At 41.0% G+C, this 26,360-nt stretch overlaps 3 protein-coding genes across 5 annotated transcripts; 1 reads left to right on the forward strand and 2 right to left on the reverse strand.

The window, feature by feature from the left end:
• Window positions 1–1,399: 1,399 nt before the first annotated feature.
• LOC104426288 (protease Do-like 9) lies at window positions 1,400–6,153 on the reverse strand. 2 transcript variants are annotated; one of them, XM_010039285.3, is made up of 9 exons: window positions 5,362–6,152; window positions 4,748–4,947; window positions 4,451–4,631; window positions 4,138–4,329; window positions 2,999–3,231; window positions 2,542–2,637; window positions 2,262–2,312; window positions 2,073–2,177; window positions 1,400–1,900 (listed from the first exon to the last, which is right to left on the reverse strand). In XM_010039285.3, the coding sequence occupies exons 1-9, from the start codon at window positions 5,942–5,944 to the stop codon at window positions 1,802–1,804; spliced, it is 1,740 nt and encodes a 579-aa protein (XP_010037587.1). In that variant the 5' UTR covers window positions 5,945–6,152; the 3' UTR covers window positions 1,400–1,801. The 2 variants fall into 2 exon arrangements, with proteins under 2 accessions (XP_010037587.1, XP_039161616.1); XM_039305682.1 differs by lacking the exons at window positions 1,400–1,900; window positions 2,073–2,177 and having other exon boundaries at window positions 2,262–2,355; window positions 5,362–6,153.
• A 2,518-nt stretch (window positions 6,154–8,671) lies between these two features.
• LOC104426289 (rac-like GTP-binding protein 3) lies at window positions 8,672–15,626 on the forward strand. Of its 2 annotated transcripts, XM_010039286.3 has the most exons (8): window positions 8,694–9,072; window positions 9,533–9,620; window positions 9,763–9,872; window positions 9,962–10,025; window positions 11,861–11,925; window positions 12,006–12,071; window positions 14,253–14,347; window positions 15,225–15,626. In XM_010039286.3, exons 1-8 carry the CDS (start codon window positions 8,968–8,970, stop codon window positions 15,262–15,264), a joined length of 633 nt encoding a protein of 210 aa, XP_010037588.1. In that variant the 5' UTR covers window positions 8,694–8,967; the 3' UTR covers window positions 15,265–15,626. The 2 variants fall into 2 exon arrangements, with proteins under 2 accessions (XP_039160391.1, XP_010037588.1); XM_039304457.1 differs by lacking the exons at window positions 14,253–14,347; window positions 15,225–15,626 and adding an exon at window positions 12,943–13,245 and having other exon boundaries at window positions 8,672–9,072.
• A 235-nt stretch (window positions 15,627–15,861) lies between these two features.
• Window positions 15,862–24,802, reverse strand: LOC104426290. The gene is made up of 4 exons (XM_010039287.3): window positions 24,175–24,802; window positions 22,086–22,457; window positions 17,608–22,005; window positions 15,862–16,766 (listed from the first exon to the last, which is right to left on the reverse strand). The coding sequence occupies exons 1-3, from the start codon at window positions 24,325–24,327 to the stop codon at window positions 17,647–17,649; spliced, it is 4,884 nt and encodes a 1,627-aa protein (XP_010037589.2). The 5' UTR covers window positions 24,328–24,802; the 3' UTR covers window positions 15,862–16,766; window positions 17,608–17,646.
• Between the last annotated feature and the right edge of the window lie 1,558 nt (window positions 24,803–26,360).

Genomic DNA, 26,360 nt, shown 5'->3' on the forward strand with positions numbered 1-26,360 from the left:
TGGCACCGTCGAACGTCATCGCAAGCCATTATTTAAACGTAAAACCTTAAGGGTGACTAACCTAGCAATTTACCGCCAGGGGCCCCACTTAAATCGTATTGACAACAAAGGGGATTTAAACTATCGATCGCAGCGTTATAGGAGAGAGCGAATACCACCTACACTACTCACGGGTGGATAAAACCTTAATTCTTATAAATTATAGATAATTTTTAGCCAATGCACACGCCAATAGAACTTTAGTCACAAAATAGACTGTGCGACGTTTGGTAAGCCGCAAACACTAAACCACCTTATTTTTAAAAGATTGTTATTAAAAATAGTATGTCGGGTAGCTTCCTCACAACAAATTGTATCACACTCAACTTAATTCGAACATCTAATCTCTCGAATGAGACATACAAAACACTTCCGTACAACAATTGATTTTGACTTATTATGGTCTTATCAGGAGAGCAATATTAATTCTCGACCAGTTTGTATATAGACGGCCAACCCCACCTTCAAAGTTATGATCGTTTTATCTTAAAACTCTTAACACAACCATCCTAACGCTACTATCATAAATCAATTGTATCGTTCAAACTGCATCAATCACTCTTCATTCCGATGCTCAAAACTCCACTCTTCAACTCATAAGGATACGAGAGATTTGGTCCACGACATTTAGATACTCATAAGTTCAATTGTCTATTACATATTCAAGAGGAGAATATATACTAACATAAAGTATATCGAATTAATAGTTTGATATTGTGGAATTTGATATTATTATTCCACTCGTTTTTCGGCCGCACCATACACAACAAATTTAGAAGGTATCCATTACCATTAATCAAATGGTATATATGCTATCATATCTTTTTTCCAGTTTAAACATCCTCTTTTTTTGTCATGCTCGTACGTCATTTCTAGTAGCTATTGCAATAAAGTATCCCGCAATGGCATCGATGGTAAGAGGCTAGAGAGAAGTTTGTTGGGAGTGTCTCACCACTATCATGAAATGATAGATCATCCCAGACATCTTAACTGTGTAATTCCTTAAAAACATCAATGTCTTTGCTCTCATTCCTTCAGCGTATCTTTAGACCCGAGCAATCTTGTGACCATGCATCCGTAGCTGGAGGAAGACTCTAAGCTGCAGGAGGATCGTATGACAAACACTAGCTAATGGAAACAATTCCGAAACTGGTCAAGTTCGATATAGCAGCCTCAGCTTGAAACAAGAGACACTCGAAAGGTCGTTCGCTGCAGAACTTTCAGTTTCAAACATTGAAACCCAATCCACATTGAGAAAACTCAGCAAGCCATTTATCTTTATTGAAAAGCGAAAACTGGAATCCTCTAAAATTTTGGAAGGAAAAGCATGGTCCTGCAAAGCCCATCTCCAATCCTTGTGTGTGTCATTGGGTTTTCAATTAGACCCAGAAGCAACAGATAATTCATATATGAATAAGTAAAATACAGAAGTGTAGTCAGCCATCATGTTGGAGTAGTCTCACAGTAGGCAGTGTACATCTGGACACAAGAATGAAACAATCACAGAGGTAAAGATCATAAGCTAAAATGTACCCTATGGTTTCTGCAATAAAATAAGAACTAATGCTCCCATCCCATCCCCATCCCGAAATGTGTCTCCTACAGTGGGTAATCCAGAAAAAGTGAGACTTTCCTTCCATCAAAGAGGAGACTTTCCACGTATAAGACCTGACCCTTTCTCTGATATCGTTCACAAGTGCCCAAAGCAGAAGCAGTGCAATTAACCCTCACGACACAACAACCAGGCAACCATATATGGGCTTCAGCTCTTCAGATCATCAGACATCGCTGATGGTATGCAGTGGGTTTTGAGTATATCCAGGGTAGCTGCTCTTGCAGTCTCTGTTCGAAGAACTACAATCTGCAAAAAGGGATGCAAATAAAGAGAGAACAAAACAAACAAGCATGAGGACATGATACCAGTCATTAACCGTGCAACATGTGCACAATAATACAGACCTGCTAATGGACACTGCACGCATGTTTAGGGAGCATAGGAATGTGCATAAGATGCGAGAGAGAGAGAGAGAGACCTGTTGGTATTCCAGATCAAATTTCAGAAATTCTTCCTCACAGCTCTCCACCATGCTGGCTAAGCTCTTCAAGTTTTCCACAGGTTTACCATTGAAAGCAAGAACCTAAACATGCCCAATAAGATGGCTTCAAAATTTGGCAAGCTTAAGCATAATTTCCAAAGAAAAAGTGATAAAGCTGTTGCTAACCGGAGTGTTTACAATGTCTTCATACCCAACGTTGATATCACCCGCGAGCACCTACCGCGTGTTACCAAAAGCAGACAGAAAAACGAATCAGATCCTACAGAGCATTAACCCATACATTAGTATAGGCAATGAAATTGTCATAATTCTTCGTCTTCTGTCACCTTTTTCTATTTTTTCTTTACTTAATTTACATCCGTTTTTTTCCCCTTTTTGGCTCAAGTTATGGGTTGATAGTTGAATGGAGAAACGAGGATATGGTGGATGTTTATGGGGAGAATACCTGAGAAACCACAACAAGTTGCTCATCTGGTGATTGTGGCATTGAATGCAAGAGTTTGTCCAAAAGCTTCACAGGAGCTTCAGATTCATCCTTATACTGTAATGCAGCCAAAGCATGAGCAAAATAATGCGCATAATGATCATAGCTTGTAAAATCTACTGCTGAATCTATAAAAAAACAAGCATAGAAGGTGAAAAGATATATATGTCTGAAAATACGTGACTGGGAGTTAGAGACGTGACAAATAAATAAGAAATTCAAAATCCGTGATGAAAGGGTGGCAATTTTAAAAAAGAATAAAATCAATTCCAACGAAAACAAGAGGGGTGCTCGTTACACAACAAGTAGATAATGATGATAACATCCACAAGTATAAATGTTATCATAGCTCATTACACACAGGATGAGCACAGAAATGCATATGTAGAAATAGAAGGGCTCCAAGTAAAAAACTCACCTCAGAACGAAGATATGGAACAGAGATGGTGCTAAAAACGAATCCAGCAATTATATAGTAGGAGGGTGGTCTGCCTTCACTGTGCAATGGGATGACCCTCTTGTGCATACCAAGTTTCACATCAAATATAAAGATTTTGGAATCGCGCAGGACTTTGATCACTGAAGTATCCCCAGTGTACTTCTGTGAGACAAGGTAACTAAAGCCAATACGCTCCCCGTGCCGAGAAGGTACTAGAGAACACCCAGAACAAGTAGTAAAGGGTCAGAGCACGCATAGCGTACATGAAATCCAAGTAATCATAAAGAGGAACAAAAAAATGGATTTTGTTAGAAGTGCCCACAGGGCATTTGTTAAGCAATCAAATAAGGAAATATTGCGATTTCCCATACACTAATAGTCCTCGTAACTTGCACAATTGGTTTTTCAAAATAGTCCAATGGAAGAAGGATAAGGGATAGTGACATTCTTCTCTCTTTTTCCAATAGATATAATCTTTATGTATAGAATAGATATATACAGACCAAAAAGACAGGTCAAGAGCAAAGCCCCTAACCGGATCTTCTTTTTCACTTCTTCCTTCTCATTTTGGATAATATCTCCACTTGATATTGTCTTTGTCACTCTCTTCTTTTGATTTTTTTTTTTTTCTGTGTATTAAAGAATGAATATTGGATTTCAAAAATCCCACAAGAGCTGCTATGGTTTGACATAACAGAGCATCAATATTGTCTCATTAAAATTGCGACACAGGAGCACTCGCTAACAAGATTCAAAAATATTTGTATGTGTGGAAACTCATCATGATCCCCCGTTGCAAGGTTGCAAGCTGTAGCAACAAAGCCTTATATTCAAAGCTCAACATTTCTCCTAAAAGTAAGTAGGATTCTTCAACTTCATAATCTCTCTCATAAACTACTAACTTTTCAAGAAAAATCATGCATACAATCAAATATAAGTTCAACAGGTCCTTTTAAAGAGCAAAAGACAAAATAGATGATACATAATTAACAGATGCATCAGTTGCTAATACTGCTAAATTGTCAAAACTATAATCTAACAGAGTAAGACCTAATAGAACTTTTAAATATACAAGCTTCTTTAAGATGCTTTGCTCTTAGAGAATGCTCTAGGCTTACCAGTTCCATCATTGGCAATATCAACCCCATCAAAGCTGAGAATGATATCTGATGGCTTCAAGACTGCAGATTCTGGAGAGGTAGGATCAATTCTTCTAATGCGCACACCCTTTTGATCAGCGTTCATACCCATTGCCATACGTAAATCGGGATTTTCCATCTTCTGCCACTCAATCCCAAGAAGAGGAAAACCTATCATGAAAAACAAATCAAGAAGACAGGAAAGCACATTAGAGAAGGCCCGTGGAGCTTTTTTAAGGGTTTGGGTTTTTTCTTTTTTCAGGTTCTCATGTGTGGGAGGTTTAAAAAGTACCCATATATCCTCCATTCTTCTCATAGTCTTGAATAAAATGCATGATTACTGGTGTTGGTATGACATAACCAATGTTCTCCACATCTTCTTGTTTAAGGGACTGAAATGCAATACCCACACACTTGCCCTTATTATTAAAGGCAGGGCCACCCGAATTGCCAGCATTTATAGCTGCATCAATCTTGCACAATGACCATAGAAAGTTATCAGGCAATGTTTAATGTATCAGAAGATGTAACTATTGCCTGCCAGAAATGTTAAAAGAATCATAAGATCAGTAAGGTATAAAATGAAAACCTGCAGCCCGAGCAGCTCAGTGGAACCATGAACATATGATAAGATCTCAATACGTGATACCACACCACTAGTCACAGATACTGTGTCTCCACCAATAGGATAGCCAACAACAGTCACAGCATCCTGAAGTGCAGGCAAATCGCCAAATTCCACAGATGACACTCCTTCCCAAAACTCATCATCATCAACCGTAAGCATAGCTGCATACAAAAAAGCAAACATTTGACTTCAAAATGCAAGGACTATCATACTTCAATTTCATTTCACCCCATGACCACAATATCACGTAATGTCCCCAAAACAGATACTTCTGCCGATAACCAGTATCATTTCACCACGTAGCACGCAAGCTTGCAAGTAACCTAGGAACTTTATTCCATGAACTTCTACAATCTCAAGGAATTTTTTAAGCAATAAGTACCCAAGAACACTTTCTAGATGTCGAGAAAGCCGGAAAGCCAGCCTAATCATAATCACCACAAAACGCATCTTAACAAACAATCACAGAGAGACAGACATGCCTACCTTAAACGGTAGCAGTATCAGAGAAAAAACTGAAGGAATTCAACATATTCACAAGGAAAATGAGTAGACTAAGTTCAATGGGGACATACCAATGTCACACTCAGTCCCAATTGCCAACACCTTGGCCACGTACTTGGTATCAGACCCCCGCTTCTTCACCTTCACCTGCGTGTAATGCTCCACCGAATGCGCATTCGTCAAAACTCTCCTCCCCTTGATCACGAACCCACTGCTGTTACTGCTGTATTGCCTCTTCATCTGCCACGGAAGCGAGAAATTCGGCTCCGTGTGCACGCAGAACACTTTCACCACTGCCTCCATCGCCGGGGCCACCCTCGCCACGACGCCCTCCGCCATCTCGGCCGCCACTGCGCCCCGCAGCAAATCGCTTATCACGCCGAAGTCGCCGCTCTCGACGCCGCCGCCGCCGGGGACGCTCCGCGCGGGCACGACGGCCGGCGAGGAGGCCTCGGGTTTCTCGGACGCCTTGCGGCGATTGCGGCCCCGGCGATTGCGGCGCCCGGCGGGGCTGCTGGCGGGCTCGATCATCTCCGCGCTCCCAGCGGAGAATTTCTCGTCGTCGGCGGCTTCGGCGGTGGTGGCGGCGGCGGCGGCGGCCGTCTTGGAGGCGGATTTCGGATTCGGGCCCCTCTTGCGTTTAATCTCGCCCATCCGTCTGTGTGCTGTAGATGCAGAACGCGGACTAGAGGGCCGTCTTCTTCCTGGTCGGGGCAGTCTCCGATTTCGAACCGCGATCGATCGTCGCAGCGGCGGCGGCGGATTTAAAGGGCGGTGGCGGCGGAGCTGAAAATGGAGGGAAATGGCGGTGAATCTCCCGTTGAATCTTCCGTGTCCCCTCGTCCCACGGTAGTTGCAGAGAGACCAATTTGACTTTTTTCTTCCTTTATTCTTTTTTTTTCTTTTTCTTTTTTTCCTTTTTTGATTTCCCGTGTTCCGATTGAAATACGAAATTGGATGCGTGTGGGACAAACAACGTCGTATCCCCGGTGGCGACGACGACAAAGAACCGGTCGATAGTTTGTAGAAGCTAACGCTTTATCTAAGCACCAAGCAATGTTTGTTAAATTAATATAATCAGAATTTGAATTATTAGTGGACACCAGCTTTGGTCCTTTCCAGATTCAACAGGGGAAGTTTCTCATATTTTTATAGATTTTAGTGCAGTTGCAAACGATTGAGAGTATAATAAATCAAGATCTGAGACAGACCATGTTAGATGTGGACCAACGTGGTAGTGGATTTTGTCATGTGCAATTTTATTTCTTTATGGGAAGATATTTGGAAAAAGCTGAGCTTCTAGAGTTGGACGTTGGTTCTCTCTTGTGACTTTGACCGTGGCAGGTTCACTTGGATTGCAAATATAGTCTTTTTTTTCCTTTATTTGAAGTAGTTGTGTTTCAGGGAACATTTTTTAGTTTATTTTTTTGGTGAATTGGTTGGAATTTATTTTTAAAATTTAACTCGTCAAACTTACTTATTTTTTTGGGGGGTTGAGAAGATTGGGCCTCCCTCTTTAAAATTTGGAGAGCTGGAGAGATTAATTAGAGGTGGGCCAAGTTTTGTAAATGTGGATTGGAGACTCATGGAATGGAATGGGCTTGTATTTGCTGAAAATGTTGAGCCCAATTTCACACATGCACGAGCAAGAGGCAGCACAAGCTATCGAGCGCAACGGTTACGGCGCACGACAATGACAGTGAAAAAACAAACCTATTAACGCATGACTTTTTTCTATTCATAAAAAAAAGAGTACATAGAGGCATCATGGTTAGCTTTGTTGCACCATGTTAGTCACCTAATCAATGCTTGATATGCTTATTTGCTGATCGATATATCTTGTATTTATATTTCATGATTCGATATGTAACGATCTCATAATATAAAATTATTAAATATATACCATAAAATGTCTTGCTAAAAGGATCTTAAGAAATATTCTTTACATCAATGTCACTTATAAGATCAACTTATTCTATTCATGGGCTCTACAGTGTATTTTGAGACCTTTAGGTAGTTAGGCCTTTTAGCTATGCCCTCGAGTCATTCGGAAAAAAAAAAATTAGGAGACAAATTTTATATAAAGGAATTGTTGTCGATGCTGCTGCAAAGTGCAAACGACAATCCAAGCCGTTGAAATTGAAAAGGCTAGTCAAGAGTAAGAGTTTTCTTAGCGCAGAACAAACAGGATAAAATGGAAAAAAAAAAAAAAATTTGAAATCAGTAGGCCCCTGGAGGGGAAGCTCGGGACGAAGCTCAAGAGAAAGCTTTTGTAACCTTAGTCAAGACAAACTTGAAATGCAAGTTAACCAGATGAAAAAGTGACCTGGAATTCAATTTCACCAACACGATGGATTGTACCCCATCAAAAGTGCCATTTTTAAACAACCATCATGGTGACTAGCATTGAAAACCAAGCAATCTCGCACAGAGAAAAGGCACATTCATGATGGACCAAGAGCACAAAGACATGCTCAATAATGTACCTTTAAGCAACAATTTTATTTATTTTTAATATCTATGATGGAACTCGAAATGACTACCTTAGCTGTTGGCGTAGGAAGAAGAGGGGAAATGAAAATGGAGTTCCATAATATCTTATGCTGAAAACTGCATAAAATAAATTGTTGTTTGTCTTAGTAGCTCGGTAAAAAGTTATCATTCTTGTATCGAAATTACTGATAAGTATTATCAATTATAGATAAATTACAGAATACAGGAATTTTCTATTCACATAAAACTTACATTTTTTTAAGGTTTCGCTAAACACGTTAATCTCCTTTCTTATGAATTTTCTATTTAACATATTTGTGCATTTCTGTCATTTTTGTCATTCTTGCTTCATCTTCACTCATGTCTTCAACCAACCCTCTTAAAGAGTAAAATATAGCAGCTACACTAGCTAGCTTGAGTCCCCACTTCTTTTCCCTTTTTTTCATCAAAACCATGTGAAAAAAGAAACCAGAAACCTACCGTCTCATAAATTCATTCTTAAGAAGCTTGTCAAGCATCCTTGATACATTAGTCTTAAAATCCTCAACCTGAAAACTTATAAGAGTTTTTTTTTTTCAATCGACGTTCGGAGAATTCTATACGCATATGATGTAATCACCATATTTTATAAATTCAAAGCACTCTCATTTTGATTTTCCATGATGTAATAAATCATTCCTTGATGTAGGTTATATTTCAGACATGATAAAAGATAAAAATAAGTGTCCAAGAATTTACCCCACCCCAATTGTTTAATTGGTTTAGTTGCATGAGGGCTTGAAATTTGGTGAACCGTTGACCAGGGGCCGTCCAGGCAAAATATATGTCTCTTTTTATCTTTCTGGGATTATCAGTTGATTCATAAAATTCCCAAGTTGTCTCCTTGAACCAGGCCAATAAAGTTTCCTGTTATCAATATTTATAGCTAAGCCAAGCAGATATCAACACCACAATAAAGTATACAGAACAGCTAATGAGTGAGAATCATGTGATCCACCGCAATAACAGACACACTTGCTCGAATCATAAAAAGGCATTAAACCTGTTCTGCTCCAACAGCAACCAAATATAACCCCAAAAGCAGGAAAATAAAAGAAGTTCACAAGACCCAGAATTCCAGAATTTCTGCTTTTTAGATTCAAGGAAAGCTTCTTTGTTCCTTTCTTCCTGGGGGTGTTTCTTCAATGGCTGCGAGTGCGTCAAGATTCATCAAATGTGTGACAGTTGGTGATGGGGCTGTGGGCAAGACTTGCATGCTGATCTGCTACACCAGCAACAAGTTTCCAACTGTATGTTCTTCCCCTTTTTACCCAAAAGTATAACAAGAGGAAAAAAAAAAAAACAGAGAGACAGAGAGATAGAGTAAATGGCTAGTTGACCTCATTGGGACTTCTTGGGTATCCCAGTCACTGATAAATTATTTGCCTTTCTTGATTTTTGTACTGTTTGTGTTTTTCTGATTCTAGGTTTCGCCCCCTTTCTGTTTTTGTTGCTCTTTGGCTAGCCCTTACAAGAGAATCAGTGCCATTTTTGCCTCATCAAGATTCCTATGATGAGTTTTTGCCTTATGGCCAGTATTTTATAACCCCTAAAAATTGCGTTTCTTACTCCTATAAGTTATGGTTCTTTGTCTTACATGCTCATTGGAAGAGATGGATTATATATTGCATTATTCGATTTTGTCGGCTTTTTACATTTCTTATATCTTTGTTGCATCTAAATCTTGCCGGTTGTTTGTAATTTGATCAGGATTATATACCAACAGTATTCGATAACTTCAGTGCAAATGTAGTAGTTGAAGGTACCACTGTTAACCTGGGACTCTGGGATACCGCTGGTAAGAACTCGGTGCTCTCATTGATGTTTTGAGCTTTGAAAGGCCATTGTACTTGGATTTCATGGGCCTATTCAATTTGCTTGCTGTAATTATTTTTCTGAGTGCATTGTTTTGTTGCACTGCATATGCTTTTGGATGTCAGGGCAAGAAGATTACAATAGATTAAGACCCCTGAGCTACAGAGGTGCAGATGTCTTTGTCTTGGCTTTCTCTTTAGTTAGTCGAGCTAGTTACGAGAACATACTTAAAAAGGTTCCACTTCCAAATTGTTATTTCCATAATTTTCTGTTGCACTACACAATGAATAAGTTTCGAGTTTCTGATGATCATCTGTTGGCCAGTGGATCCCTGAACTCCAGCATTATGCACCAGGAATCCCTCTGGTCCTCGTGGGTACCAAAGTAGGTAAGTTAAATGACTTATCTATACTGAGAAGGCTGCAATTCTCCCAGAATCCTTGTCTTGGTTGTTGATATATTTCTGCTCTGTGTGATTATCGAACATCTCAGGCAGTTGACTTGACTAAGTGGACACCTTTCAGTGTCTTGCTACTAATTGCTTGGAATAGCACTTTTATGATCTTGTCATACTTTTTTGCAAGCGCCATACAAGGATCAACTCTTAAAGTTGGTTTTAGTGACAATTTCTTTATGAGAGCTTGAAGTGATATTGTTCACAGGTTGTATAATAACACGTCACCTAAGATTTTGAGCTTCTCGAGTCTTGAAGCCTTAAGTTCACAGAATGGGGTTCTGTTGCACAATTGTTTCAACTTTTTCGGCTCTTTGTAATGCAATAATGTTCAATATTCTAGAATGATCACGAACTTGCTTCCAGAACCTAGTAGATGTGAAGGGTTTCCTTCTTCTGCCCTAGCTTTACCTTTCATTTTGGTTCAGGCAGTCTCAAATTGATTCCAGGCTTGGTGTCATTCTGATATTGCCAAAACCATCTTAGTTTTGTCTCTCTGAACCTGTCTGTGCGACTCCTTTAACTCAACCTGTTCGTAGATATCATGCCTTTATGCAACAGGCTTGACTTCAACAAACTTAGTATGTGAGATCACTTGCTCTAGTGCTAGGCTCTGTGAAGCATAATTGGTCTAGTATGTGAGATCACTTGCTCTAGTGTTAGGCTCTGTGAAGCATAATTGCTCTGAGAGCATTTATTGCAGTGACTGTGTTGCTCAGATATGACTAAAAGAATGCCACTAAATCAATTTCCCCAAGACTTTTTATGTTGAGGATTAACTTTGGTTGTTGCTGCTGTTTGCAGTGGCATTGGTGCGCATTTGTGATGTGCACTGTATACTAATTGCACCCCTGGTCTAATAAAAAATTACAATCTGATTTCTGAAGTGCTGATATGTTGCACCTTCTATGGATAATGTTAGTAGCATCAAGGTTATATACAAGTGATTAGGATGTGGAAAATCTTGAATTGGCATCACCATAGGGAACTTGTTGGAAAGTCCAACCCAAAAGCTTAAGAGTATTTAGGAATACTGCCAGATCATGAGCAGCACATGGAATTTTGACTACACACTTTTGTGAAAGGAATAGCACTGCCTTTGATACCATGTTAGAAAGTCCAACACAAAAGCTTAAGCTGATAGGTGAAGGGAGACCGCATGAATATAAATATTAGGACCTGTCATCAAGCGATATGAGATCATATTTTAACAGATCCGATTGTTGGATCTAGATGATAGAAAAATCTTGTAGAAGTTGGCATCAATTGATTGAACTGACTTTACCATAAGATTCTTGAATGTTTGATTACCCATACTAGGCTAGGGTGAAAGGTTATGAAAGTAAACAGAGACTTTTGAACAGATTCTCCATGAACAACTTCTGGAATAGGTCTCCTTTTCAGTGTCATGCAAAGAGGTTTATTTCCAATGATCATTGTGTAGAGAATGTTCATCCTTCCTTTCCGTTTCCAACTTCCAGTTAACTGAATCGTTAGCCACCAAATGAATCATTCACAAACAGCATGTTGTATTTATAGAGAATTTTGCGTATTTCCCTTCCCACTTCCTTCGTTCATTCTTGAGTTCTTTAACCCTTTTTTCCTTCCCATTGCTTATGAAGTGATTCTAACGGGACACTCAATCCCGAAGGTTTAAACCTTCATTGCATCTGTTAATTTCTAGGGAATCCGGAGTTTATCTCTCATGGTATTACAGTCTTACTAGGCAATGGTTATTTCCATTAAAATGAATTATTTGAAATCTGTAGATCTTCGCGAGGACAAGCACTATTTAGCTGATCATCCTGGTCTGGTGCCTGTTACCACTGCACAGGTTTGGTATCTATTCAGCACCTCATCATGCATCAACAGTGAATAAGACAGTCTACTAAAGTGTCAGATCTATGCTTTCAGGGTGAGGAGCTTCGCAAACAAATTGGTGCTGCATATTACATTGAGTGCAGCTCCAAAACGCAACAGGTGCTTAAAATCTCCCATTGGTTTTGTGTAATTAGAATTAACGAATGTCCTCTGTAGAGCTAAACTAACATCTAATTGCCATGGTGACAAATGGAGTTTGTGGCGCTTTGAATTACATGTCTATCTGGGTAATGCTAATTTAAAGGAAAGGTGTTAACTTTGTAGCACTTAATGCTGAATGCTGAACTTCAGTTCGTTTCATTTGTTGCGTGATACTTCCATCATTTTGAATCATGCCACTATATTGTGAAAAACTTCAAATGCCACTGGGGAGGCGTAATTGGAGAGTTTACCTATACGAAACAAGGCATATCATTTAAGCTTTCTGTTGGGGATAGTAACAGAGCATGGACATGTGATTCACTGAAAGAACCAGACATAATCAAGTTCTTTTCCAAATGCAGCCGTTGCATGGATCCTCTTACACTGTTTTGTTTCATTTAATTTCAAGTTTTCTGTATTATTCAACTACAAAAATCTTTCTTTAAATTTTCCTTCCACTGTCTTCTTAAGCCTTCTCTTACTGAATTTCACCTGCACCCCACATCATCAAAGCTTCTAAATGCTATCCTTGCAGATGTGCAAACCATCTTCCACAGATCCTTTTCCCTTTTGCCTAGTAGATCCAAGATACTGCTACTGCTCTTTCTAATACTTCTTACTCTTGAATAGTCATCCCTCTTTCTTGTGGAACCTTTCATTTCCTGAATTTGCACATTAAATGGTCCGTCCTTGACAGACTTTGATCTTTTTGTCTTCTATTTGCTCGAATATCCTCTGCTAGTATCGTAGTGTCAGCAAAAGGTATGTGCTGTGAAAAGCACACAGATAAATAGTACAAGCTGAACCTTGATATAACTTGTTGCTACAGGGGAATCGTCCATTGCTTCTCGAAAGTTTCCTTACTGAAATCACGATTCCCAACTTTGCTGGCGTGCACGTATTCTATAGCTTGTCTGCAACACATCAAGAAACCCGTGAGGGACTTCTAAAAGATTGTCATCTGGTTCCCACACCCCAATGAAAATCATGTAATTCTGGCTGAAAACCAGTAAGGGACGTATTGGGGAATCATCCATTGGTTTGTTCTTCCTTATGTCTCTTGTCCAACTTATGGAATAAGTTTTTTTCATGGCTGATTTTTCTGGCACAAAATGAAATTGGTTGTCCTAAATATGCATTTCTTTCAATAATTTATACACTCTTGCTCTTAACTTTGTTGTCAGAATCATCAACTTAATTTTCATGCGTAATGCATCTAACTTGGTTGAGATCTCTTGTTTTCCCTCTTTCTTCCCCCTCTCTAACCAATTTAATATCTCTTCTTATTCTTTGGTGTCCAAACTATCAACAAGTCTGGACCTCATTGATAATAATTGAAATTACCCCAAGCTTAAAAGGTCTCTCATGTAAATTCTGTGTCTGAGCAAGTTAGGCCAGTCCAACTGATATTGGACTAATGAAAGCAGCCTCCAAGTAGGACATTCCATTTCTTGGTTTCCTTCTTCCATCAGCACATCTGTTCGAGAGATAGGAGATGGAAGTTTTTACTTCCCATTGTTTGTTTTAACTTTGTCATTTAGTAGATGGTGACTTCTGATTGTGGATCATGGATCCTGGCATACTTAAGCAACTGCCTTATCTTTCTGAATGACAAGCTTTGGTCCTGAACAGATTAGGAAGTCACAAATAATGAAGTGCCAATTGAACCTTTAGCACAGTCACTGACCTATAGGTGAGTGATTATACTTCAAATGGTACCAGACATACTACAAGCGCTGATACAAATTTGGACATAGAATTCTACCGCAAAAATAAAGAAGCTGCAAGCATTGAATTTGTGGTGGTTAATTAACATTTTTTATGTTCGCTCAGCCATCTTTTCTTGCTTTTACCCAATTCAATCAGCTTTAACTGGCTTAATCATAATTTTCCTGCAGCAAAATTTATCTGATAATTCTGCACTTGATTGTGTGGTACCCTTATAAACAAGATGCTCCCAAGTTGACCTGATTAAGACCTATAACTGGATTCCAACACGTTAAATGAAAAAACAAGTGTTCTTTCTGCCTCACTGCTAAACATATTATTTCTGGCTTGGCAGTTACTTTTCCTGTAATTTTTTACTGTTACCTCATGATTAGTTGCCATTGTTCTAATAACTGCTCTATTGAATTGCAGAATGTAAAAGCAATCTTTGATGCAGCAATCAAGGTAGTTATTAAACCGCCACAGAAACAAAAGGAGAAGAAAAAGCCCCGTCGAGGATGCATCCAGTCAGTACCTTCAATTCTAATAATCCTTCTCTATTTCTTTGAAAAGTGCATGCAGTTATTTTCGCTCATCCAGTTGGGTGATGATATTGGCTGAGGCACTGAGTGATTGCCAAATGATTTTTGGTTATGTTCATTTCAAATAGCGTCTATTTAACTAAAAGCAGTTATGAACGTAATGATGACTGTTTTAAGAGACAAACTGGATAATTGTGAGGGTGATAACACAAGAGGTGAAGCTAGATGCTTCTGTTCATTCATATAAGAGGTGCCGTATGTGCTCTCGTTGTGGTCTGGTAAGCAATCTGTCATGAAGTCTCATTGTCAAAATGGCCAAAGTCTTAACCCATATGATAAGACATTGATTTCCTGGTAAAATAGATGAAAATGTATCAAACCCTGCCAGTTTTAAGGTTTTTGATTCATTCGGATTCTTGTTTCTTAGTTCATGTCGTCGTTTCATGTGCTGCGTAAATGTCCATAATGCCTAGCAGTAGATCACTGTCTGCAATAATCATGCTTATGCTCATTCTTCATTTTGAGAAAGTAGGCCTTTGATCTTGTCCCTCATTATAAAATCCTTAGCTGAACTTTCTGTTCTGTGAGCTATATTTTACTCTCTACCAGTACCATTTAAATCTGCTTGGATTTAAAACATAACACTTCGGTACATTTGTCCTTGATAGGATTGTCAATCTGTTCTTCGCTCGCAGACATGGCAACGTTAGATCTACGTTCTCCATACCCCTTTATCGTACTGTTCCTGATCATCAACCCTTACTCATAAGAGTACAGATATTTCAGTATGAAATCACATACGCCATTGCTCATCATCAAGACCAGAGATTTTCGGTGCATAATCTGTTTATGTGGATTGCAGAAACATCTTTTCCGGGAGGAGCCTTGTGTGTCTCATGTGAACTATGACAGCGTGGGTTTTGCGGTTCAACTCTCGTAGGCATGCCAGATCCTCACTCTCCCATATGGACAGATCAATCTGATGGACAGGACATCGATGGTTTTCAAACTTCCGCTTAGGATTCTCTGTATAGCGAGCAGCCTCGGTTCTACCTGACAATAATTTTCATCTGTTTGTCTCAGTTCTCCAGTGTTAGTATGTCCCTGGAAGGAAAAGTGCTTAGTATGATGCCTCACATCTCTTTTTGTTCATTGTCTCTCTTCCCCATGAGACATTGATTAAAATTGTTTTTCAGTGTATTTAGTTTAAAGTGAGTAAGCTCACCACCGTTCTCAGATAAAAAATGGTGCCTCGTCTTTTCCACTTATGGGCGTTAACCTGGCATGACCAAATTCAAGACGGTCATGGTGAGAACCTGCTCGGTTAAGTCTGACTGGGCTGTTCACCTTAGGATTGTAAGAATCATATGGCCATTCAACAGGCGTTTCTACAAATTCCTGAAGATCCAGCCCTCGGATATCGATGATAGTCTAATCACAAAAGAATAGATCCGATATCACGGTTCCAGAAAACCACAAAGATCATTGCTTCGAAAGACAATAGAAAACCCCTTTCCTATGGCATTGAGAATATGTGTAGTTTCCAATCCCCCTAGAGAGAACATCTAAAAAACTCTAGGACGCGCAAAAGAGACTCGTACAGAACAAAGTAGCGAAACGTACAGCCTCATAATGATATACAAATACAGCATTGGTTTGGGGAATGGGAATCATACATATAAAGCTCTCTCTCCCTCCCCTTTTAGACTTTCCTAAAAGCAGACATTGGAAGTGAAGAGAGCTCCTTCCGCGGCCACTGCATAACCGCAATCTCTGGAACGGAAAGCAAAGAGAGATCAGAATATAGAGGATGCAATAGAATTGGCAGGACCGAAGTAACGACCTTTTTTCACGAGGCTTTGAAGCCTCAACTAAAGAGAGATGCTATAAGAGCTACAGTAACTAAGCTCATCAGATTAAGGCAAGCTCACAATACCCCAATAAGGTGAAATTTTGATCATATATGCGACTGAAGAGAGTTTAAAAAGGATAAATTAAACCACAATACAAAAGCTTCTGTATAAAGCAACTCAAAACCAATTTTGCCATTATCAGAAGCCGGATAAGCATGGATGATCTTTGGGGTCCATATTTTTTTCTCGCAGAAGTTGATTCAACCAACACCATTACTGGACCAATTCTCTTAAGTTTTTCGATGACACAAATGACATGCTTTCCGTCAGTCAAAATATCTACATCGGGGGAATGTATCCGCAGCCACCCAGAGAGCATATTCAGCATGGTCTTCAAATCTTGGACACAGCTCTTCCCTCTAGAGTGGATACAGCAAAGAAGCGGGGGTTGGAGACCATGAACAACGTAAATTACTCAGCACCGCCCATCAATGAGGATCCCAGGTTAGATGACGACCTCCGGAAGGTGGCCATTGCCCACCTTCAAAAAACTGCACATGAAAGAAACATGTAAATAATCTAGACATCAAATTAAGAAGTTTGCTAATGAGAATAGCAACACCAAAGAGAAAAGGCAAAGCGAGCGAGAGAGAGAGAGAGAGAGAGAGAGACGCACAGCATAATAGCCACCAAAACTCTGGCCCCATAGTAAAGTACACCAGGAAATCATATTGATTTTAAAGAGGCGAACAAGATGATGTATTGAGATGCTTACATCAACCAGCGAACACGCAACATAATCCACTCTCAATGATTTTAATGCCAACACATCCACCTTCGACGTACAAGTGAATTTCTAGAAAAGCAAAGCCAAAAGATCTTAGTAACACCTTGCCCTCCGCTAAAGTTTCTTCATTTCCTTACCTCGATTATCAAAACCAACATCATCAAGAAATGACCTCAAAGTGTTCCTTCTGAAAGCCCTTCCCTACTATCAGTATCATCAAAAGGGAGGAATGACAAACAGTAATGCAGAGGCATATCATAACGTAGGCTTCCTTTCATGCACCATCATTTTGCAAACCTGCAGTTCTACTTCATTGATTTGACACATATCACATACGCATGTCCTGCACCGTACTTGGCATCATTATCCTTATCTAACTTTGGGGCAAAACACGGATACACATACTTTTGATCACCCATCAACTCTCTCTTAAATATTCCTACATCATTCTTTCAGATATCTTTCTTACGATTGACTCTGCGGTAAATTTACACACATAAAAATGACAAAAGCAAATGCCCAGAATGCATGCTCCTCAAATATACAGTAGCAATTCCATTGAAACCATAGACTTATAGCCTCGATAATGCATCATGAAAACTTACAAGCATCTACAGGTCACCAAACTGTACTATTGTGCATTCCTACTGCCAAGAGGACTGCTGCTTGTAACTGTCCCACCCTCCGTCAGGCTCTTTTCTTTTCGGAACTTGGAACATCCTTGCTTGCTCCTCTGATATTGCTTGTTGACTCACAACGGAGAGTTGTCTGGGTGCAAGGGACGATGTCTCGTCTCTACCTTCCAAATCGGACCCTCCAGGCCCAGAATTAAGGTCAAACGCTTGCCTGGTCCATTTTTTATTGTTCTCATAACTACTACCACCATCTTGAACGCTAACGATAAAAGGTCTCGGGTAATGTGTGGATACAGGACCAGGTGCACCAAGTAGTTGCGAATGGGCAGGCGGGAAGCAAATCCTGCCACCTGATGATGGATCAACATACGTCGTCGAACTACCTGAAAAAGTTGCTGACTGCAAAGGAAAGCTTGCAGGATAAGAAGGATGGAAGACAGGATACTGAAATTGAGTGGATGGGAAAGCCACGGCAGGAGAAGATGACAACACTGGCGCACGGTACATTTCAGTATTAAATGGGATTCCACCAGCAGAAGGCCCCAGCATCCTAGGTTGTCCTCCAGTTGCAACAACAGGTAGAGATTGCTCCCCTCTACTTGACAACATTGATGGAATAGTGACAGCTGAGTATGTGCTCCCAGGAGGAAACCAATTCGAGAAATTATTTACCTCCGAATTATTCATCTTGTGGCCCGAAACAGGTTGCTGAGATGGCACACTGCTTCTTGTATGCTGATTAGGTATCGATGGTTCAGCACTCAAGTCATCAACGGCAGGTCCATCATTCAAATCGAAGTCTCTGCGGGCACCTGTGTCTGTTCCATTGGGAAGATTACCAGCTGATGATTTGGCCAATGAAAAGTTGACATCTAGTCTGCGATTACTGCTTGTTGAGAAGCTCCCTAAGTCAGTAGCTTCATCAGTCTGATTTAAATCAAGATCAAGACCTCCAGAGCCACGGGTTGGCGCAGAACTACTCATCTCATCACGTCCTATCTCGCGATTACTTTTAAAACTTGGAAGAGAAGTACTCTCCATAATGGAATTTCTAGAAACTGCATCTTCGACAGTCCCTTCATCAGGGACATTCAAGTCAATATCCAGTGGAGGACGACTGGGTTTCGCAAAAGCAGTATCAGGATTAGGAGGGGGATTTGTAGCAAGCAGGGGCATCTCCAGAAGTTTCCTGGGTTCAGCCGGCCTGAACGCACTCGTGGCTGCAGATCCCTTCCATCCAAGTTCCACTTTAGTCCTCAGCAGATCATCAGGAGGAACAAAGGGGCCCTTTGCAGCAGCAGCGACTGTAATTGGTGCACTGAGACTGGTCGACACGGAAGAGGTAGGAAAAGGCAACCGATTAACTAAAGGAACAACAGCTGCGCTTGCATGAGCAGCCAAGTTTGCTGGCTCACCATATTTCACATCATCCGTATTGAGTCCTTCATTCAAGTCAAACCCGACTTTTGCATCCTTATCAGCACCCTCGACGACAGGCACAGAAGAAACATCTGAAGAAGCAAATTCCTTAATGTCATCTGATCCACTACCTGTCAACTTGCACAGTCTAGACTTTGCACTCATGTCTTTTGCTTGCCCAGGAAGGTCAGACAGCCCTCCGGATGGAGACAAGTTCTGCTCACAATCTGTTCTACTTTCCTTATTCTCCTCCATGCCCCCACCCTTGTGATTAGCAAAGCCTGCACCAAAAGTGGCTACCGAAACCTCCTGACTAACAGATTGCAGCTCCATGTGGGCATCTCGATTTCCAACGTCTAACCCATCAGTCCTTTCAGCCTTCACATCATCAACATTTTTTGTTAACAGTTCTTTTGGCTTCATATCTTCAGAGACCACTGTGTCAGTAGGCCTCTCATCCACCAGAATGCCATCTTTTGAATCTTCATTTGTTTGACTTCCATCCTTTTGGCTGGAGATAGATCCCAGCTCGGCAGCTACTGATGCTACTTCAACGCTAGAAACAGCATCAGATACTTTGTTCCCAGATGACAAAGAGACAATGGCCTTCGTCTTAGAATCAGGAACAGCATCCTGATTTACCCTGTCAATTGCTGTTTTTTCATTAGACTCATCATCATTTCCGCCGTCAGCAGTCTTATAAAGTTTGGCTGCAGGGAATCTAGCAGCTGAAGTGACCAATGGTAACTCATTTACGTTTTTGTCACTTTCCAGACATGGTTCGGCAGCCTGTAGCATTTCAGTAGAGGATGAATTTGGGTTTCTCTTCTGCTCTTCCGAGAGTACATCTTCAGATGGCAATGGAGAGGCCTTACTGTCTGCTTTCCTGGTCAGTAGTGCGTCATCATTAACCTTATCCTTCTGCACACAATCATTGGCAGCATCACTGGATTGACAATGGTTCCGAGGTGATGAGTTCATTTTGGAATCATTGCCCGTGCATGACTGCCCGACTGCAGAGGGGTTTCGTTGAGGAGAGTCAACAGGAGATACCATTTCAGACATTAACATCTCTCCAGCTGCCACACTAGCAAGCAAATTCATTCCAACATCATCTTCAACAGAATCAGAAGCACTAGGTTCAAAGACTTTGACACAACTTTCCACCAGAGCATTCATGGAGCTAGGAGATGCCTCAGGCAATCTCCCCAATTTGGATTCACTCCCTGAAGATGATACCGCAGTTTTTGATGCTTCCAATGCCTTCTTAGCGTTTTCACCAGTCTTGAGACAGTCATCATGAGGAGCAGTTCCTGGGGACCCATCACCCTCGTCAGAAGCAGTCACCATATCTTTCAAATCATTATTCTGCCATAATTCAGCATTCACATCAGACGAAATATTAGCTTGGCATGCATCAGTCTTCTCCTTCAGACCAGGATCAACTTGATCAGGCCTTTCCGGGCACATTGGAGAGGATGCTCTGCTGATCATGACAGATGGGTCATCAAAGGATCCTCCACTGGCATTCTGAGCAGGACTGCGGCCTCTGTTGGGAATCTTAACAATCAATTTGTGACTATTCACCTCGAAAGGCGCATCAACTGCCCTTTCACTAGTCAACCCAGACTGAGACACTTTTTCTGGAGCCACATTTCTATGCAAGGAAGTTCTGGTAGACCCCATTTCCCTTCCAGATGCACTCGACCCAGGGAGGCAATTAACTAACTTCTTATGGCGTGAAGGACCACTGGAGATCCTGCCGGAACCAGCTGTGGAGCTCCTAGCGTCTTCCTTTCCTGGAGGGCCCCCAGTCTTAGCATGGTCACTTGAGCAAGACTGGCTATTGTTGTGAGACTGACTAGAACTGCTGCTCTTCTCATCTCTTGATATTGTCGTAGGAAGATCGGAAACACCGCTAGCCACAGCACCACGGGCTTGTCCATCTTTCAAATTGCCACCAACTGATGTATGTGACGGAGCTGATTTTAATGACCCAGGAGACACGGCAGATTTAGAGGCAGTCTCCCCCTGAATAAGCTTTACCGAAGGACTTTTAGCTGCAGAAAGACTAACAGAGCTCTTTGTAGCAGCCTCAGACGAGCCACCTACGTTTCTGTTCCCACCATGACCAACCTCAGGAATCCTAGACCTCGCAGACCATGAAACAGCCTGGTTCGAGCCAGATCTTGCATCAACGATGTTCATTTCAACCTCAACACGTTTCTTCCACGTGTCAACCAGACTTCTTGCCTTCTTTTGAATTTCTGAGTTCTTGTGAGAACGCAAATTGTTCACCGACTTGCCAATATTACACATTTGTAAGGCATTTAGGTTAACAGGTAATTTATCCAGTGCTCGAAGTAATACCAAGATAAATTCATCCACTGACTTATCATTATCCTTAGGGCTAGTACCATCACCAACTTTCCCTTTATGAACCTCCTGCAGCCACTCATCCAACACAGACAGACCCTTCAGTTGAACAAACTGGCTGAGGCAGTCTACTTTATCAGTGCCTGCAATGACACCTGTCAGCATTGAGCGGCCAACTAAATCCACTTTCTTCTCACTCCTGTCTGGCAGCATGAGTTGCACCAATTTCTCAACCCCTTCCAAATCCACGAGGCCTCCTTTTTCTGTTATTTTGCCAATTTCAGATCTCAAAAAGCTTTCTGATTTAGAGTGACCACAATCCCCGTCCTCCATCTTGATAGATCGTTCACGTTTAATGGGCTCTGAGCCCTGATCTCCACGCTCCCTTTTCTTTCCCTTACTTTGAGAAGCAAAGGATGAAGCACTATTCTGTACACAATCTGAACCAGATTTTAGTTGTGAAGCTGATGTTGGACCATTCATTCGTTTTGGGGAACGACCATTTGGTTGCACTGTGGCATGCATTTCTGTTCGAGTCTTATATAATAGCTGATCTACTTCTTCTTGATGTTCCTGCAAAAAATTGTCAAATTTAGTCAGATAAACAAACACTTAGGGGCACCGAAATAAAGTCGTACAGAAAGAAAGCTCACATTAATATAGTCTTGGTCAGTTAGCCACCAAAGACAACTGTTCGAAATGTCATAAACTCGTCGACAAACAAAAGAACAGATCCCTGATGGAAGTTCAACACCTTTTGGAAGAAATGCAACTTTACACGGATGGAGTAAAGATACCGCAAGAGTCTCATCCCTATGAAAGGAATAAAAGACTTCGTTTGGGGCAGCTTCTAGTCCGATCCCTCTGCTAAGCTTAACTTCAGCAGGCCGATAGAGCCAATTTACACCCAACCTCAAGTCGTTCTCTTTAATTAACGTTAATGACCGAATTATACCGATAAAAGGTGGAGAATCCTGGGGTGGTTTAAACAGGGCACAATCACCAACACTGATCTTGCGTCCGTCCTACAAAAGAGGAAAGCTCAAAGCTTCATTCATCCATATCAACAACTAAATATTGCAAAAGTGGAGATGCAAAAGAGCAGAACTGAGCGTTTCACATGACCATTCTACAGAAGCATTAGCAGTTCTTCAAGGAGAGGAAATTAGAAACTTGCAATCCTACAAAAACAAAATCTGCTTTTTCTTGATCTCTTGAAAGGAAAAGAAGAGAAAAACATTGAGCATCCAATGAAAGCAAACTACAACAGAGAAGGGAAATTATAAATGCATAAAAAGATAAAAAAGATCAATCCAACAAAAGTTTCAAAAAACTGTTAATCAGAGCCTCATCTAGTAAACATTTCTCTCATATGTCAATTACTTTATGAATTGACCTGGCATGAGCATATAATAAGACAACAATTTGGGAAGCTACAAAGTTATTCAATTGCATCTTTTCCACTGAACTGCTAACCCCGAAGACAATTCCTTCAGCTCGCTGGACTTTAAATCCTTGACATTGAATATTCAACTAACACTATCTTAACTAGAACAATCTTAGCAGCAAGACCGAAAGATGCATTCAGCACTGGCAAACAGAAGCTTGAAATCTAATCCAGAACTCACTGTTCCCAGCAACTCAAAATCTGATCCACATTGATTAACATTGGCATCATGATACAATCAGAGTTTTGACAACAAACTGACAAAAATTGCTTAACTACAACAGGAAATTGTAAACGGCTGTTTTTTTCTGTTCAATTGGTGAGCAGCCATATGGCAATACAGCACTGATGTCCACCATAACAACATCTACAGAGCATTTACCATCAAAACCCAAAAAATTGGCAAAAGGCTGACGGTGGAAAAAAAAGGGTTTGTTGCTAAAACAAAAGCAATTAGCCATCAAGAATATTGTCATCCAGATGGTCCCCCAAGGAAAAAAAAAAGGAACAACGGTGGAGAGGGGAAGACAGGGAGAAGAGGGGGGGGATCATGAATATACAGAAAATTTCTGTACATTTTCAATTACATATGCATTTCATAATTAAAAAGACAGATGACAAAACCAACCATCACAGACACCTCTCCAGCAAAGTTCTGGGCACCCAAGAGCCACTGACCAGTATGATGGCCAATAACCACTTATAATTGATAAGAAATAATAACGGAAAGACAAATCATGAAGTCAATTCAAGCCACCACATCGAAATTCAAGATCATTTAGATCAAAAAATTTACAACCCCACCATCTCCTTAATGATTCAATAGAACTGACAGCAAAATCGTACAGGCCCACGGTTTGTGCTCAGAAAAACTGGTATGGACATCGAAACGTCCTTTTAACCCACAATTTTCTCAAAAAAAAAAAGAAAAAAGAAAGTCACCTAAACATAAAACAAACCTCCAATCGTCTGCTCAATTAGATTAATAAACAGCTAGATATAGCTAAACCAATCTTCCTGACAACTGAAAGCCAACGAGAACTAAAATCATTGCAAAGACGGGCCAAAAAATTGACTGTATATTCACCAATCCTTAAAACCAGCTTCCCATCGTCATCCAAATTAGCCATCAATCAACAAACAGCAATAGCCAAACCAATCTACCCTACCAGGCGAACTCAGCCGGAACTAATCGGCCACGATTGCGAACACCGAGACAGGAACCATCAAACGCACAAAATCCAATCCAATCCGAGACGGAATCGAGTCCCCCCCAGGGGGGGACGCCACGATACCTTGAGAAAGAAATTAGGCGACGAAGAGGCAGAAGAAGAAGAGGAACCATCAGCATCCGGTGCAACAGCGACGCCTACACGCGTGGGGACTGTCCGCATGTGCCAATTGCAACTCGGTCCTCCCCTCCTCTCCTCACCTTCTCTCCCATGCATAGCCTTGCATTTTCCCCTCTTCCGGCCCTCTCGATAGTAGTAATAATCCCTATTTCACTTCCAGCGACTACCATCAATAATCCCTCCGGCGACGAAATCCCTCTCTTTCCCGAAGCCGCGCCCGCCCTGCGGCGAAAAACCCTAATCCGCGGAGATCCCCCGCCGCCGCTGCGTCCCCTCAATTCCGGCAATCGCGACTAGCCCTAAATCCACCATCCGCGAAAAAAAAACCCTAGCCCACCACCACCAGCACCGCGACGAAGAACAACATCCGAAACCCTACTCCTCCTCGAAGCGATCCCAATTAGCGATTCCTCAGAGGGTCCTCGGGCGACCGATCAATTCGCCATCCGATCCGCCGAATCTGAAGCGATTTGAAACGGCTTTCGATCTAGAGATAGAGAGAGAAAGCGGGAGGGGTAGAGAGAGAGAGAAACGTGAGAATTTGGTGTGAGGGAAAAAAAATTTTAGATAGAGAAAGAGAGACGGGAAGAGGAAAAGGCGTACTTGGTACTTAGCGAGGGCCAAGGGCACGGGCAGGCTGGGGGACGGGGGCACGGGCGGATCGGGCAGCCCGGGCAGGGGCGACGATAACGTGACGGGGCGGTGACTTCGGGCGCGATGACGTGTCAGTAATTATGGACCGCGACCGCACTGGATTGGTGTGATCCAGCGTTGACTGATCCCTGCCCATTTGACTTTGCTTATTTTAATGACGAAACTCTCTCTCTTTTTCTTTTTTCATTTTTTTCTTTTTTTCTGAAGGAAAATTTAAAAAAAATCAAAAATATACAACTCCGTTTTCTGTCCAAGACTGCACGCAAGTCGCCGTGGGGCCCGAGGCAAAGTGCAGCGTATCCCTCAGCGCCTGTTTTTTCTGTGTTTTTTTTTTTTTTTACATTTTTTTTTTTTTGTATGAGGACGATGATTATGCAGTGGTCTCCCCCGCATTATCATTGTTGATGTGCCCAATGTCTCGTGAGAGTGAGAATTTACTTGAGAGAGTGTTTGCTCCTGTGCCCTCTATGCGAGTCCTCTATGTGTGTACCATACATTCAAGGACGAGGAGATCGTGTTCGGTGAGTGCATATGCTTCTTTTTTTATTGATATGATGAATAATCACCTCATAGAGGATATCATTTGAACGATTACAATCAATACTAAACACTTCTAAAAATGAGCACATAGAGATTGACCTATCAAAATGGGTCATATACTCGTTTCGTAACCTATATTTGATGAGTTGGGTTGTTATATGATAATTATATTATATAAATAGGTTTAGATCAAACTCTATGGATATTAAATAAGTTTAATATGGGTGTTGAATGAGTTCAAACCTAACTCACTTCCCTACTCATTTTTCACTCTCTTGATCTCATGCTCCCTCAATTTGTGCTATCACCTTAGTTTGGATATGAATTTTTTTAGATTGAATTATATATAGGAGTGTTCGAGCAATATGAGCTGGGTTGAATACATGTTGGATATGTGTTGGGTCAAATATGATCCATCAGATTCGTATTGCATGAAAATTGGTCAAAACATGTTCAATGAATCAATTTGAATCGGAGCATTTTCAACTTGATCTACCCATTGAACATGCTACTTATAGGGTAAAATTGTATTCGATGCCCGCCCATCTCATCTACTTATTATGTGATGTATGTGTAGCACTTATGTGGTTACACATAGACGACGTCAATTTCAAACAATTTACAGCCGCATGATTCCAATTTTTCAATTAACTTAGCTTGTTTGCAACAGGATAAGTTAATCTTTTTTCGGATCTAATCAAAGGCCGCTCCTTCATACATCCAAGCTCCTTGAGGACAACCAACTTTAATTTAGTCGGTGTTAATGCGTGGTAGTGGTGGTGGCGGCATCGCGATTCACAAGCATCGATTAAGCTATAGCGGAGGGTTGGGTTGGATGGATGGAGGAGCAGTAGTTGGGGCGGAGGGGACGAAGGTCAAAGGGTGTGAGGTACAGCAATTTGAAAAAACAAAAAGTAACCAAGGGGAACAGTTAA

The sequence above is a fragment of the Eucalyptus grandis genome, chromosome 11 (genome assembly GCF_016545825.1).
Source record: "Eucalyptus grandis isolate ANBG69807.140 chromosome 11, ASM1654582v1, whole genome shotgun sequence".
Classification (NCBI taxonomy): Eukaryota; Viridiplantae; Streptophyta; class Magnoliopsida; order Myrtales; family Myrtaceae; genus Eucalyptus; species Eucalyptus grandis.

What these genes read in the sequence shown, in the direction of transcription:
- LOC104426288 (XM_010039285.3), bottom strand. Translation starts at nt 5,944, where the DNA reads ATGGGCGAGATTAAACGCAAGAGGGGCCCGAATCCGAAATCCGCCTCC. An exon ending in GAAGAATGGAGGATATATGG is followed by an intron (nt 4,330 to 4,450) that starts GTACTTTTTAAA and finishes TTTTCATGATAG; the next exon opens with GTTTTCCTCTTCTTGGGATT. An exon ending in AACTTGTTGTGGTTTCTCAG is followed by an intron (nt 2,313 to 2,541) that starts GTATTCTCCCCA and finishes AACACGCGGTAG; the next exon opens with GTGCTCGCGGGTGATATCAA.
- LOC104426289 (XM_039304457.1), top strand. Translation starts at nt 8,968, where the DNA reads ATGGCTGCGAGTGCGTCAAGATTCATCAAATGTGTGACAGTTGGTGAT. An exon ending in CCTCGTGGGTACCAAAGTAG is followed by an intron (nt 10,026 to 11,860) that starts GTAAGTTAAATG and finishes TGAAATCTGTAG; the next exon opens with ATCTTCGCGAGGACAAGCAC. An exon ending in TGCCTGTTACCACTGCACAG is followed by an intron (nt 11,926 to 12,005) that starts GTTTGGTATCTA and finishes CTATGCTTTCAG; the next exon opens with GGTGAGGAGCTTCGCAAACA.
- LOC104426290 (XM_010039287.3), bottom strand. Translation starts at nt 24,327, where the DNA reads ATGCATGGGAGAGAAGGTGAGGAGAGGAGGGGAGGACCGAGTTGCAAT. An exon ending in CGCCTAATTTCTTTCTCAAG is followed by an intron (nt 22,458 to 24,174) that starts GTATCGTGGCGT and finishes CCTCTTTTGTAG; the next exon opens with GACGGACGCAAGATCAGTGT. An exon ending in CTGACCAAGACTATATTAAT is followed by an intron (nt 22,006 to 22,085) that starts GTGAGCTTTCTT and finishes AATTTTTTGCAG; the next exon opens with GAACATCAAGAAGAAGTAGA.